General features: G+C 41.7%; 2 protein-coding genes across 4 annotated transcripts in view; both read right to left on the reverse strand.

The window, feature by feature from the left end:
* LOC131591420 (methionine-R-sulfoxide reductase B3, mitochondrial-like) overlaps positions 1-12,948 on the reverse strand; it is a 79,489-nt gene extending 66,541 nt beyond the window's left edge. The window contains exon 1 of one of the 3 annotated variants that reach the window (XM_058862101.1): positions 12,211-12,948. In XM_058862101.1, the coding sequence (XP_058718084.1) occupies positions 12,211-12,411 (201 nt within the window). In that variant the 5' untranslated portion in view covers positions 12,412-12,948. Of the gene's footprint in view, positions 1-12,197 lie in introns of all 3 variants that reach the window. The other 2 variants (XM_058862098.1, XM_058862102.1) reach the window with 2 other exon arrangements.
* Positions 12,949-13,346: 398 nt separating this feature from the next.
* LOC131591419 (inner nuclear membrane protein Man1-like) overlaps positions 13,347-15,603 on the reverse strand; it is a 42,582-nt gene continuing 40,325 nt past the window's right edge. The window contains exon 13 of the mRNA XM_058862097.1: positions 13,347-15,536. Coding sequence (XP_058718080.1) covers positions 15,373-15,536 — 164 coding nt within the window. The 3' untranslated portion in view covers positions 13,347-15,372. The remainder of the gene's footprint in view (positions 15,537-15,603) is intronic.

Here is a 15,603-nt window from a genome sequence, read left to right on the forward strand (position 1 = left end):
TGCACAAGGCCCTCCCCAGTCCCACGGCTTCCTCATGGTGCCCACAGGCTAGTCCCCTTCTCCTGTGAAATGAGGTTATGAGGTTATACAGTCCAGTCTACTGATGCTCCTGAGGTATCCTTTTCATATTCTAGTTGTGAAGTTTCAGCAGCAATGCCTTCTATATTCCTCCTGTTAATGGTGAGAGTAGGGAAGGAAGAAGAAAAGTCTAAAGGTTGAGATCAGGCAAAAACCAGAGGAAAGCAGGAAAAGAGAATGAGCAGAAATGCTCATCTGCTCACACTGAGTCCCCCTCCGTGGTACACAACCGACAAGCATTGCCTTACAGACTAATACCCTCCATACTTAATCCTTAGGCTGCTTGGTCCATAGGGAGGATAGTAAAATGGAAGGAGATTTCATTAATGTAGAGACAAGACATGCAAGCCTTGTGAACAAGAGATGAAACAGGAAAAGTGAAACTGCAAAGAGACACAAAAAAGCAGCAACCTCAAGGAAGAGAACAAACATGACAAGAAAGGAGTCCCCAAGCCCGGGATGAAAGAGGAGTCTTGGCTAAGGGCAGAAACCAGTGAGTCTCTCAGTCTTGCAAGTGCTCATACATCTATCATTTGCAGATTGTTTCCTAATAGTTAGGACTAGCAATACTTCCCAAAGGAAAGTAAATACAGGCCAATTGGGATTCCCCCCCTCCACTCCTGCTCCTCCCAGATCTGATGCACTAAAATAGTGCTGAGCTGCACTTTCATTTTCCCTGACTTGGTAGCCTGCCAACATACAGCACATTCCTTTTACGGCAGTGAGTTTATAACTACAACAGTCATAAACTATTCTTAAATGGGTCTTTTCCGAGAATCACCATCCTTTCAACATCTTGAAAAATTTCTCATCTTTTCCATTCCAGGCAGTCCTCTCCAGCAGAGTTGTAAAGATTTAATTGCTTCTGGTCCTCAGATGATGAGATACAAGTGTTCTGGAAATAACCTTTTTATTTAACAATTCCTATTGGCAAGACCAAAAGCTTTTTGTGTTGCACACCAATAAAGGATTCATTCTCAATATTAAAAGAAAAAAAAATATTAAAAACTTCTGGGTTACTGCTGTGAATAGAACTATCCAAGGGGTACCCTAGCACTTGAAGACATGAAACCTATTTTTGCTATCAGGTTGGTTTAATCAGGTATGTCTCCCTTTCTGCCACTATTTGCATTGTCAGGCTTACTAACACAGCAGAGATAACAAGCTTTCTATTCTATTTTTAATTTGGGACAAATCCCATGCATCATGTTAAATACAACTTCCTTTTATAGCAAGGAACAGAAAGTCTTCTACAGAAATTTCTACTCTGCTTTTCTGAAACACCTTTGTACTATCTTTTACTTTTCAATAAAAAAACCCAAAAACTAATTTTGAAGATTAAACAAATGCAGCATTTGGAATTGGCATTCTTTTAAATAGTGTTACACATTACTCTGTAACTCAGCAGACTTTTTCTCACCTTACAAACATTGTTTGCCTGGGTAACAATGCACAATAGATCCATGACATGAGCAGTTTCTCTTAGGTAGAATATCTCATAAATGAAGCAAAGATAAAGTCTCCAGCTAACTGGCATGACTTAACAGGACCTCAAAGCAACACAGCAAAACAGTGCACTCTTTTCAGAAGACCACCATCTCACTTGTTCCACAACGAGAGGTGTGCAAACCAGCCCTGCAGAGGTTTGTTTGCTGAGCATGGCACGCACAGGCTGCGGGAGGGATGAAGGAAACAGCAACTTATGCTGCACGGAGAAAATGAATTCTCAAACATCACAGACCACATAAATTTGATGGCTGTCTTTTATGTTTTTACGTTTCCTTGTAAGGAAATGCAGAAATGACACCTACTAGTCCACTGAAGGAGACAAAATCCCTGAACACATCAGACCAAAAGAGTTGTGATTCCAGATATGGTTTTGTCCTCCAGTTTAATGAGCTCTCAGAGTAAAATCTGTACCAGGGAATAAAAACTCCCAACACTCCCTGCCACAGCAGGAAACTAAGGCATTCTCAATGAATGTAATGGAGTTATTACAGTGTATATGGGAAATAACCAACAAACAATCAATAGGTCTATTGCAAGCAGATTTTTAAGATATTTAAAACTCTTTTAATTGAAAAAGTGGTTAGTGCTAATATCTGCCTACATGTATATGCAGATAATGTGCTTGTAGACGCCTAACAACCCACTAGGAAAATAAACTTCCAGTGCAAAAGACGCTTTTGTTTTGTTTGTGTCATTTCATTCATTCTGCATTCTTTAGCACAAACCATTTGAAAGCTGAATTATCTCCCTGTATTTGTATTATTTCCTACTTGAGAAAATATAATTTTTAGATCAGTCTCTGAACCAGAACTGAATATCTTGTATTTTGTAAAAATGTTTTTAAGGGTTTATAAAATTTAGTTATGATCTCTCTGTCAGATAGTAATACTTCATCTCAGAGCAATTCAGGTGGTGGTTTCTTTTTTTATCATCCCAGCTGTTAGAAAAGCACTTCGAGTTAAAGACATCATAGCTGCCAATCTCTCTCCAGCAGTCTCCCTTACATGGAAATTTTCCACGTGGCTTTCTCTACAAGCCAATACCGCTCCTCACCACCGAGCGGTGCCAGCTGCCTTTGGTACAAATCACACACTGCACAGCCCCGTGAGTTGTCCTTCAAACATCCTCAGCACACACAGCTCTATGCATATGTCAACAGAACTAAAGCATCCTTTAAAAATGCAACTTTGATCACACAGATTGTGTCACGACGGTATGCAGAGCAGCCGTATGAATATACAAGAAAACCTCAGCCTTTTATCCAAAAATATTTTCTTAAAATTATACCATATAGAAGGTCAGACATTGCACAAATAACTAACAAAAACAAACATAAAAGAATGCCTTACACACTGCAATAGGAACATTTATCTCATCCAAACATTTATTTCATCATCTCATTTATCATCCAAAAACCAAAGAAGCCTTATGCAGCTGAAAACAACCCCAAACATCTAATACATAACAAAACAAAATACCATCAAGTAAAACAGAAACTCCTAAGTCTTCTCTTGTCAAGGTTGTACTTTTATTTTTATGAATAGCAGTGAGAAGACACCACAGCAAGGAAAGAGTACAACCTAAACTTTGAGTGAATACTGAATGTCAATGACTGAAGTGAGAGAGCAAGGAAAATTGATTCTACCCTAACAGCAATAAATTTGATTCAAATATAAAGACCACTTGATTTTAAACAACTACCCAAACTTTCTGCCATTTAATAACCAGGATTATATATACATCTACCTGTATTTAGGTAATTGAAGGGATAAAAAACATTTATCCAAGACTCTTCTTACAAGAGAAAATGTCATAGAGCCATAAAATCACAGAATGGGTTGAGTTGGAAGGGACATTAAAGATAATCTGGTTCCAGCTCCTCTGCCATGGGCAGGGCCACCTTCCATTAGACCAGATTGCTCAAAGGCCCATCCAGTCTGGCCTCAAACACTTCCAGGGATGGGGCATCCACCGCTGCTCTGGGCAACCTGTTCCAGTGCCTCACCACCCGCACAGTCAAGAATTGCTCTCTAATGTCTAATCCAAGCCTTCTCTCAGTTAAAAGCCAAATGGCCCCTTGTCCTGTCAGTCCAGGTCCTTGTGAAAAGTTCCTCTCCAGCTCTCTTGTAGCTCCATTTAGGTACTGGAAGAGGCTCTAAGGTCTCTCCAGAGCCTTCTCTTCTCCAGGCTGAACAAACCCAGCTCTCTCAGCCTGTCTTCATAGAAGAGGTACTCCAGCCTCTGAATACCTTCCAAAGACAAACGTTTTCAATGGAAAATGTCATGTGGAATCTCTGAGCTGAATTGTGATTTTCATTCCGGTGCAGTTTAAAAGTCCATAAACATAGCATTTCATTTTTTAATTAGCTAAATGTATTTACACTGTCTGTGCAGCAAAAGCATCTGCACCTTCAGGCATCCTAAAGTTATTCTTCAAATCTTGAACAAAAGAAGTATTAATTCTAGCAAAAATTGCTTAAATTATTTCCCTTCTCTTCAATTCTATTTGAAGTGTCCAAAACACAAAGGTGTCTCTTCCACGTCTTTTAATTGATTGAAAATATATATTCAACTTTACATTTTTGTCATTCCACATTTCCTGGTCCTAAATGCATTCAAAAGGCAAAAAAACTCATCCTATGAGTATTTATGAGTCCTCCAGCTGGACTTACAATAACCATGCAAAACCTTTCCTGCAGGGCAAAAAGCACTTACCTTAGAAAGAAAACCCCATAAATATTTTCTTCTGCTCTGCTAAAGCAGACTTACAGCAGTGCTAGGCTTAGCAGCAGCCACACAGGCATGCGTGGAAACCCCCCTTCCCCTCTTCCCTCAACCTTCGGCTACTTTCATGGCTTTGTAATTTAGCTTTCCTCTGGATCAATAGCCTAAAATAAATGTTGATGTTTTCTTTGCATAATCTGTCCCTAAAAGTGACATCTGTTCCACTTCCTTCAGCAGAGGCAGCAGCAGGCACCCGCAGGCAGCCCCCCCCACCACAGCCTGCTGTCAGGAACTTCATTAAGCATTGCCCCAAAATGCAGTTTGTTTCTGTCCTACTTGGACTCGTGCTCTAAAAAAAGAAAATCCTGCACTTAAACCATCAGGGCCCATCTTTCCCATCTTGGTCTTGGTATTTCACACAACCCTGAGACATCAGAAATTCCTCAGCAACTCAGCCATGTTCCCAGAGCATCCTCATGCCAGCACAGGGCCCTTCTCCTATGGTTCACTTCAGCACATCTCAGTGAGGGCCCTCAGCATCCCCAATCAGGATAAAACAGTGAAGCTCTATGTCCACCTGAAGTATTTTTGAAATAATAATTACTGACTAGAATTCTAATACTTTTGTTCTGTATGCTATTTTTATAGCCTTGGCATGTATGTACAGATTCACATTCTCTTACAGTTTTCTATATGTTTGAAAATTCTCTGTAGTTGCTCAGCAAAACAAATAAGAAAATTAATAACCCATAACCTATAATCAGTTAAGCCCATCTACAAATTTCACACTTTGTAACCCAATACAAAGAAAATAAAGGCAACACATCCTATTATCAGGTTGGAAATAGGACTGTTTAAGAAACAGCAGAGGCAATTGCCTGAAGTAGTTACAGTGACTACTTTCAAACTTGAAATCTGTTGTGCAGACCTTGCTCTGCACAGAAACTGTCACTAGAGCTGCCAAAACTCCTTTTTCTTTTTCTTTTTCTTAGAAATCTTTATCAAAGTCTATCAAGCTTTCCATTTCATTCTTGGGAACTATACCTCATGTACTTTAGCTGCATAAATATGAGACTACCAGAAATTAGGCATACTAATGTTGATCACTATATTCCAGGATGGAGCTGTCCTGTGTGCCTGAGATGTTTCCCTGAGGTTGCTCTTCCTCTTCTGACAGATTAGGAAATTTATTCTAAGTGTTTGGGAAACAAGGAGAGGAAATTGTTCAGAAAAGAGAATGTACCTTCAAAGATTTTCGAAAGGTTTTTGCCTTTACAAAATCTCAAGAGGAAGAGGATAATATCCATTTTTAAAAAGGAAGAAAAGACTGACTGGTGAATTACATGGCCATAGATCTACCTTCAACCCACAGAAAGCTTTTGAAACAAAATACTAAACAATCCATAAACAGGCAGTGAAAATTAGAAAGCAGTAAGCCACCATGATGGGCTTGCCAAAATCTAACCCCATAACTAACATACTTTCCCTCTTTCCTTGTACTCTACAGACAGAAGGAAAGCAGCAAATCCAACAGACCTCAAATATAAAATACTTCCAGACAAAGCAAACTGGAAAAGCACTTTTCTTTTGGATCAAGGTCCTATATCACAGGTGCAGACCTGCTTGAATAAACACACTTGCTCAGCGCTTCTCCTACTGACCAGGGCCAAAACCCATCAAGCCGTCCTACCAAAATTGCAGAGACACCAACCTGCAGGGAGTGTGAAACACCCCTGAAGAGCTGAGCAGAACTCAAGATGGATTTAATAGATTGCAGAAATTGTCAAAAACCAGCAAGATAAAATTCAATACAGCCAAATACAAAGAATCACATTTGGACTTTAAAAGAAAACTTCAAATGCATAAGACAATCAAAAGTAAGAAAGCCAGACTAGCAGCAGTACAGCAGAAAAGGTTGTAAAGGTTACAGTGACAATAAATTGAGCCAACAGTGTGAAATTATTAGAAAAAAACAGAGTAACAATCTGGAGTTTATCAAAAAGAGAAACATAATACATAACAGGAGGGACTGGGGAGGAAGTCTGATCTGCTCAGTAGCCGTGAGGTATCAGTTGGAAAATGCTTCTGGTTTGGGGTGTAGGACAGAGACAGTCAAGGAAAGCCCAGAGGAGAAGTAAAAACAAAAAGAGTGGTTCAGAAAGCCAAATCCCTGCAAAAATTTTTGAGCACTGGGTTTGTTTAGTCTACAAGAGTGATTGTGGAAATGGGATAATACTCTGAAATACTTCCTCTCATCCAAAATAGCATTACATCACTCATCTATTACACTGTCTTTATTACTGCCACAGTTATTACTTGACTGTCATTAGAGCAAAATGTACTGGTCTATAATTCGTATGTAACTGAGCAACAAAAAGGGCTTGTTTTTCCCCAGACAGCTACTGTATTTCACATTTTAAGACTTCACAGAAAGAGCCTAGAGTCTTGCAAAATATCTATTGTAATCCTTCCCAGCATGGTTCAACAACTGGTAAAATAAATTGGTACAAACCAGCACCTCTCTCAAGTTCAGAGGCAAGTAGCAAAGCTGCCTTGTATTTTTGGATGAGGGATGCCAGGTAGCAGTTTATAGATACCAAGAGCATATGGTGGGTCCTTTTCCCAGTGAGCCCCAAATTTTCTACAAGGTCTTGTCCCTTCCATGAGCTTGCCTTTAAGTAAAAGCAGGAGTACACAGAACAAGCACTACACAAACAATTTGGTTTCTCCCATGAAAAGAGATGTTAAGAGGTGTGCTGCCAGCACAGTGTATTTTTCCACTGTGTACACACAAGATCTGATGACACACTGATTTTAATTCTGAAAAAAAAAAAAAAAAAAAAAAAAAAGAAGATACAGTCTAAAAGTACATAGCAGTTAAACATTAAGGCTTTGACCAACAGGGCTGATTTTCCTTTTCTGCAGCCATTCAAAAGCAGAGACAATAAAGCTATAGAAAACCCAAATAATTTTATTTGTGGAGCTTCTGAATTTTCATCTAAGGGCTGTAACTTCACACAGTTGACTGATTCACCTCTATTTTTCCACCTGTCCTTGAGCTGGCAGCCAAAGCAACCGCTCCTGTCTTATTCCCATCTCTCTCTCACATTTGTGCTATGGCTACTGACAGTGTTGCTGGTGTGCAGGAGTGAAAGCCCAACAAATCTAACCTGCAAGCCTCGGTTTCAGCATTGTGCAGACTGGATCAGGGCATTACTGAATCACCCATTAGTATAAATGCAACTTGAACTGAGTGTAAGCTCTGACTGTTCATCATCAGGACGCAGTAGGATGGATCTGCATTGGGTTTGTATTTAATATCAAGCTTCCTCTCAGCAGCAGGATGGTGACAATCTGACCCAGGCAGCAAAGCCTGCTTGTATATTCAACCACTTTTCTTACCCAACCGAACAACTTTATATCAAGCCAATGCTTGCTCCTGAACCAGCTGCAAAAAAGCCAAGACCAGACTCACTGTGCTGCACAAACTGAAAGAGACATCCATGCGGCTCCCACCCACCAACCCACCTTGAAGGTTCTCAGAGTTGTTAAAGTCACCCACACTCTCTGTGCAGGCAGCTGGAACAGCCTTGCCTGCAGATTTCCCTGAGAACCACATACTGGGGAACGGAGAGGAACAAGAACAGGGCAACCCCTCAGCCAGAAGGAATGCTTTGTGGGCTGTTTCCTTTTGGCAACGACTGGCACAGATCACTTCCCCAGGAAGCTGCTAAGGTTCCATGTGTTGAATTTTTTTTCCATTTTCATTGTGTGGTGGGAGTGAAAGTGGTGGCATTTGGCAGCCACATTCCATCAGCGCTATTGTTATTCCCTGGTAGTAGGGATTTGTTTTCCATCAGGTGAAACGCAAAGGCGTTGTCCCCTTTTGGAAGAACACAGAGTTAAAGAGACCCGTGGGGAAATATTTCCAAATGCCATGTATGACATTACTCTTAAAATTTCTTGGATGAGGTAACACTTCCCAACCAAACAATGTGTGAGCACGCTATGTACATTTTGCTAAGCTGCTGCCCACAGTTCAAAGAAATAATCACTCCAGATGCTACTGAAAGGAAAAAGCAAACTGGGGACCTCTGCAGAAGGTCCCTGTCCTTAGATTTTGTCAGTGCAACACTCAGAAGCTGACTCATGTTTAAATCCAAAACCTTCTGGAAATAAAGAAGTACTTATGCTATTAATTATTCTACAAAACAATGCTAAACTATAATTTAAGTCTGTGAGGACAGCAAAACTGTGTTAGTACCTTATAAGTGTAAGTATTGTTCTTGCCTGTTTTGGGCTAGTATCGTTCACTTCCTCAGATCTTAAAGTCCTTATTGCAAAAAGCCTCTTTATTCCCAGTTCCAGTTGCTAGATTGTGTGGTTTTCAGATAATGCTGAATTGAGGTTGCTAAATGAGAACCAGAAGGCTAGAGCTAAGCAGATAAATTATAATTTCCAATTACCTCACCATAAATGGGGTTCCCAAAGAATTCTTCTACCCTATTTTCATGCAAAAAATACAGATCAGCATCCTCACACACTAAAGACACAAAAATCCTTGCTAAAATACACAATGACATTCTTCAATTTCTGGTAGAAGTTAATAAAGCAATATGTGTTTCCTTTCTTTTCTTAAGTGGTTAGTTGAAAATTAATTTTAAAACACTGCTAGTTGGTTATACATTCACAAATTTCCATAGAGAAGGATTTAAATCTTTAGTTTTGTGGTTTTTTTAAAAGCTAGTACATATCAATAGCTCACTGAGAACCAAAGATTCTTCTGAGGGAAATGAAGCCTCTGAAAAGGTAACAATAATTCCTACCAAAGCAAGGTGAATAAGGGAAAGGAAAATTAACCTGTCACTTCTTACTCTATGAGGCAACAAAAAAAGTGCCCCAAAAGCTCTCAGGTTTTTTGTTGTTATGTTTAAAAGAACTCTGTCTTGTGTGGAGAAAGCAACCTTGAAATAACTCCATGTAAGGACGTGATAGCTCCCAAGCAAGAAACACCGTATTTCTGTCTGGCCTTGCGGTTTGTTCCAAAATAAGCATACCAACTTCAGAGTTACTCAGAAAAATCCACACCTGACTTTATTTGACAGTAATTCCTAATTGCAATGCCATAAACACACCAGGAATTTGAAGGTCCATTTCTGTTGGGGTCTTTTGGCTAAGGAACCCTTAAGCTAGAGCTAGACCCAGCTATAATTAGGCCAATGTTTATCCCACTTTCCTATCAGTTAAAGCCTCCATAGCTTAAGTTCATACATAGCTTTGGTGCTGCCCAAACTGCAGCTTTAAACAAACAAAAAGGAAAATAATAAAAAGGGGGAAAGAAGGTCATATTCCCTACCTATGACTAATATAATGCTGCATGTAGCTTAAGAGTTGCTCTGTAATGAGGACACACTCACTTGAATAATGCAGCTCAACAAAGCTATCTCCAAATTGGATGGCTTTGCTGCATTGCTGGCTTGTAGCAATGCCAGTCAGATGCAGACAGGCAGACTTCTTAACCTTCTGTCTGAGAAGATTAAATCCTTAACAGAGAATTCTCTTCTCTTCCCCTACTGACTCTTACTATCCCATCTTTTAAAACAACTAACAAAAGAACTGTTAACAACCCATCTAATAGAGAAATTCTGTTTTCTGGCATTTCTAAGGTAATAAATAGGCTGGATCTCCAATGATACAGAAACAAGTATCAGCTTACAAAGCTGACAAAACATGAGTAGGTAAACAAGATCCTCCCATACCTTCATAAATAACAGGGCAAAGGACCAAATACCTCCCTCACGTGCAAGCTGGCCGTTACCAAACAGCTGTAAGGAATTCATATCGTATGTACAAACAAAAAATAAGAAATTCTCACAGCATGTACTGACATAAACATCTGAATTAACTAACCCCTGTGTGAGCGTGTAATTGCTACCACTTGGAAAAATGAGCAAGGTCATTCAGTCAAAAGACTTTATTTTTGTCTAGGATCAACTGCTTTATATGGCTTTGCTACCAAATATAGAAACGTTAGCCCATCTACAAACGCACTATTTTTAAAGATTGCGCCTTTAGAAGAAAAATGGGATTGTTTTTCCTCCTAAAAGATCTTTCCAAACGTGTATTATTAAGATCCAAGACACATCGGATGGGAAAAGGACCGACTAACCACATTCTGGACAGAACTGTATATTGTTTAACTCTGCTAATTTTACTGCTTTTAACAAAGCAATGCAGAACTTTTTTTTTTTTTTTTAAATCCTTTTCTAATGTCAGAACTCTAGGATTATTTAGTAACTCTGGTTAAGCTGCTAACCATATTTAATTCCCTACATTATTTGTACAAGACAGTTGAGAAATACTGTTCTAAAATAAGCCATGTCTAAAGCGAGGCAGGCGATTCTTTTAGAAACTATGAGCAAACGTCTGATTAAGATGACAAGCCACATGGAAACTACTCCCAGAATCAGACTCAAAGGGCACTGTTACCAACCAAATTTGGCAGACAAGGATTCGTGACGAACTGCAAAGGCACGCAGCAACGTAACAAAAAGTTGGGAATCATCAGCAAATAAGACAGAAAGCACTTGTGTCTACTCAGCAAGGGCAAGAACACAGGCAGGACAAATTCTAAGCATTAAATTCTGGATTCAGATGAGTGGCACTGTGCCATAGTGGGAGTGGAGATGGCTGTTCCATTTACAGGTGACTTGCCATAAGCAAGCTGTATGAGTAAGGAAAAGAATCTGGCCATTGCAGATTTCTAATTCTGACTTCTGTCTGTCCAGAGAGCACATCTTCAGAACCGTTTCAGTAGTAACACAGAAAGAGCTAAAAGCTTGACATACATAATGTAAGGCTCTATACTTCCCTAAAAGCTGGTCAGAAGACTTAGAGAGACTACCTTATAGCATTTATCACTAGGTAACAGCTGACATCCGGCCTTATCTGTAGATAACTACTTTGAGATTTGGCATTTTTAATACACAGCTATGCTTGTTTAGGATTACTGCACTTTTTAGTGCAGTCAGGACTACTGACTTTTTAGTCTTGGTGCTAAGAGGGTGATGACTGAAAATTCAGCTCAAGCAGGAAAGACAGCATTTATAGCTAATTTGTCAAATACTACAGGAAGCTTAATTAAGTCTCATTTCTGTTTCCAGGAATATTACGATGCACCAAGTACAGCTACATCTACTCGGCCAGGGGACAGTAAGAAATAAACTGTACTTTATCCTTTGCATCGATTGTATCTGACAGAATAACGCCAAACAAACCCAGTCAGCGAACACATTGAGCTTCCTTGGAACAACACAGCCAAATTGCGAGCTCATTTGAGAAGTTTAAGCTCCTTTTTTGACCCAGCGCCGCACAATTTACCGAGCTGGGGATAGCGGCTGAACCGAACTCATCAGGCGCTCGGTCAAGCGCTGCTTCCCCGAGCCAGCTATTCTGCTGTGCACCCCGTTTGAGCCGGGAGCTCCAGTCGGCGCAGGACACCCGGAGCCAGGGGCTGCGCCAGGGTCCAGGCGCTGCGGCGGCCGCAGGAGCGGCTCAGCCAGGATGCGGCCGGGACGCGGCCGGGATGCGGGGGCGACGAGCGCCGTCAGGGGCTCGCTCCGTGACACGGGCAACGACCCGAGCGATCACCGACCCGAGCGATCCCCGACCCCAGCCTCGCTCTCGGCCGCCAGCAGGGTCAGCGGGGTCCCCCTCAGCGCCGACCCGCTCCCGCCGCCGCCCCGGCAGGTGCGGCCCGGCCCGGCCCGGCCCCCCGCGCCGCCGGGGCCGCTCCTCCCCTCGCCCCCGCCGCAGCCCCCGGCCCGCCCTCCCCGCGGCACGGCAGCGGGGCCGGTGTGGAGGCGGGGGCCGGGCGCAGCTCCTACCTGCGGCTCCTACCTGCGGCTCCTGCGGCGGCCGCCAGCGCCAGGCAGAGCGCGGGGAGCAGCGGCGGCGGCGCAGCGCGCATGGGAGCGGCCCGAGGGAGCGAGCGAGCGGCCCCGGCCCCCCCGCCCCGCGGGAGCGCAGTGACGGGCCCGCCGCCCGGGGAGCATGACGGGAAATTCCTGGGCACCGGCGGCCAACGCCAAATATGAACATGGAGCCGGGAGACTCCCGCCGCACGCCCGGCACGACCCGGCAGCGCGGGGAGGCGGCCGGCACCCTGTCCCGTCCCGCCGCCGAGGCACGGCCGAAGCGCCCTCTCCTAAAGGCTTAAAGGGTGCGCTTCGGACAGGCCGACGAAGCGGCTCCTGGCCCCTTTAAAGAGACGTTCCCGCGGTTGCAAGGAGAGCCCCGGCCGGGCTGCCGTGCCCCTCAGCTGCCTGCGCGGCGCCGGCCGGGAGCGGGGACAGCGCTCTCAGCGCCCACGGCTCCGGCCCACGGCTCCCAGCCGGAGCCCGCTCCCGCCTTCAGCACCGGCCGCGAAACCAGGACAGCGCCCAATGCCCACCGTGCCTAGCTGCCAAAACGGAGGGAACTGAACATCGAACCTCTTCCTCCTCCTGCTCCCCTTCCCCACGCGACGCGAATATGTATGCGGGGCAACTGACTGTAAATAATGGACTTACACGCCTTTCTTTGTTCCTCCTACCCCCCAAACCTTCAACCTGTCATTTAAACAATTCTAAAGCAGCCTAAGATAAAGACAAGAAAAAAAAGCCAGTCTCTTCTGTTGATCTATCAACACCCCTTTGATGACTCTTTGTATCTCAAAATACAAGGAAGAGGCTGAAAGCACAAGGTTATGGCTCTTCACCCCTGCCCTTTGGCAGGGGAGACAACATGGTATGTCCACGACTTCGGAATCAAGCTACTGTCTCTGCACTCCCTGTGTATAGAATCAGGACGAAAGTCAAGCTGAGAGTTAAGTGAAACTCAGCTGTGTGTGTCAGCTCACAGCAGCACCTGTTCACATCCGAACAAATACTAAAAATTAATTCGGTGGCTGTAAAAAATTGATCTCCCCCTCCGCCCCCAGATGAGAAAAGCATTTGAGTCAGAGACACCCAAATATCTAGAAGGTGAGACACATATAAAAACCCCTAATAAATCTTTAATTCGAGTCTGGTTTGGTTTTTTGTTGGTTTTTACAGGATAGGGTGACAAGTTACAACAAACATCTGATTTTTCTCAAATGTTCAGATATTATACATATTCCCCTGTCTTGCAGGAAGGGAAATCGGTCAACTTAACAGTTTAATGTAAAATAAGCTGCATAATAGTACATATTACAATTAAAATGTACAGTGTTTACAAGAAATATATCTTAGAAGCAAGACAGATGCATTTGCATCGAGGCGACCTTTTAAAATGCCACAGCTATTTTTACATTCACTCTTGCAACAGGTCACAAGATGGGGTCACTAAGGTCAGGTTAACAAATCACTATGATGCACATCAAATACAACAAAATTAGTTTATATACATATATATAATACATATACATGTATATTATACATATACATATATGTATATAATAAAACTCATCAAAAATCTACCAGACCTGGCACAATCCACTTACCCATCAAAAATATGTACTTGTCCTTGGTAAGTAGAATTCTGCATGGCTGATTATATATTATATATACTCATTCATTAGCATCTGAGACATAAAACCGAGGATTTAAAATTTTTCGGTTAACAAACTCTCCAATAATAAACATGGTGCCCACAAAAGCACAAAGGTAAGGCACAATAGGATTTCCTGTTGCAGAATAGTGTGCATCATGTTTACTTAACCGTAAGAAAAACGTGCATTATTTGTGCAAGTTCATGCTGCAGATCCATCATATCTACAAAGTAAAGTGAGTTTCAGTAAAATTTGTGGGACTGGTGTGCTTCCAGTCTCACCTCCTACAGGATGTCCAGCTGGATAACTAGGTAAAATTGTTGTAGGAGTGGGGATTAGTAAAGCCAATAATCTTAGATTTGCAACTAAGCTTCTCAGCAACAATTTTGTACTTCTAGGTAAACATTAGTAAATTTACAAGCTTGGAATCACAAGATTTACTGTCAGCTGCACTTGCTTGCATGAACCAAAATTGTTGCAAGGAAGTATGTACCTTTTAAAATTTTAACAGATAAATGGTTCATTAAAATATGTTATAATGTACTGGGAATGTCACTTAATCCAATGGTATTTTGTCACAGCCCTGACACTTGTAATAATAAATACAGCTTTTCACAAAATATTTTTCCAGTATCTGCCAATTGCTTCTTTATTGCTCACAAATTTGAATTCATTACAATTGGTATCAGACCTTTCACACAAAATCAGTCAGGTATTTTATATAAAACCTATAAAAGATATTTAACCTGTATCCAACACTTTTAGGTATTTGGCCTCTTGTCATGGTACAGCCAAAACCATATAAAACAATAGGTTTTGAATAAAATAGGAAGCTTATTTGCTGCTTCAATGCAGACATCTTCACAGAACACAACCCTTTTTGCCACCACCAGCATTTACATTTATATACAAAATCCAGTACATCCGCAATCAGTTCATCTTCCCTCACATTGATATGCAACCACTAATGCCAAATTCACTTTCCCCACACCCCAGCTGCAGAAAAAGATTCTTATACAGCAACAAAAAACTAATATTGACTGAATTTTTTTTTTTAAACTTATTTACCATCAGGAACTGTAGGTTGCTTGTTACAAAATACCCACAAGATTATTTCACAGGAAACTATGGAAATACAGGAAGTCTTCTTTTCTCCATGCTTTTGTATTATCAAAAACACTTCTTGGTGCAAAAATACGTCACCACATCTGCAAATGTATAATGAAATCGGTATTCCTCATGCAAAACTTAAATGCATCGGTTTACTATAGCCCCGGAAAACTTTGTGAAGCAACTTTTTTTTCTTTTTTGTCAGCTCAGTATTACTGCCTCATTGCTAAGTCCCTTTGGAAACAAGACTTCTGGAACGTTCAAACTTTTATTTAATTCTTTAAAGTATTACATAGAAAAAGCACTAAAAAAGGAAGACGGCAGCCAAACAGGAACATTCCTGTTGCAAGTAACAGTCCTAGCAGTTGTAGAAAGTTTTCTCAGGAACTTCCCTGAGAATTAGTTGTGCCTGTCCGAAGACGCAGATGTGACATAGAGTTCATGTGTTTGTTTGATGGCTTCAGTGGAGTGTTACAAGTAAGAGCCTGGGGAAAACGATGATGATACCGATCTAGTCGCAGGTATTTTACTGTTACCAGCTTTCCTGCGAGGCAAAGAAATAGGAAAAGAGAAACCTTCCAGTTCAGTATTATTGCATTTTGCTTCAGGAT

This window comes from Poecile atricapillus, chromosome W, assembly GCF_030490865.1.
Source record: "Poecile atricapillus isolate bPoeAtr1 chromosome W, bPoeAtr1.hap1, whole genome shotgun sequence".
Classification (NCBI taxonomy): Eukaryota; Metazoa; Chordata; class Aves; order Passeriformes; family Paridae; genus Poecile; species Poecile atricapillus.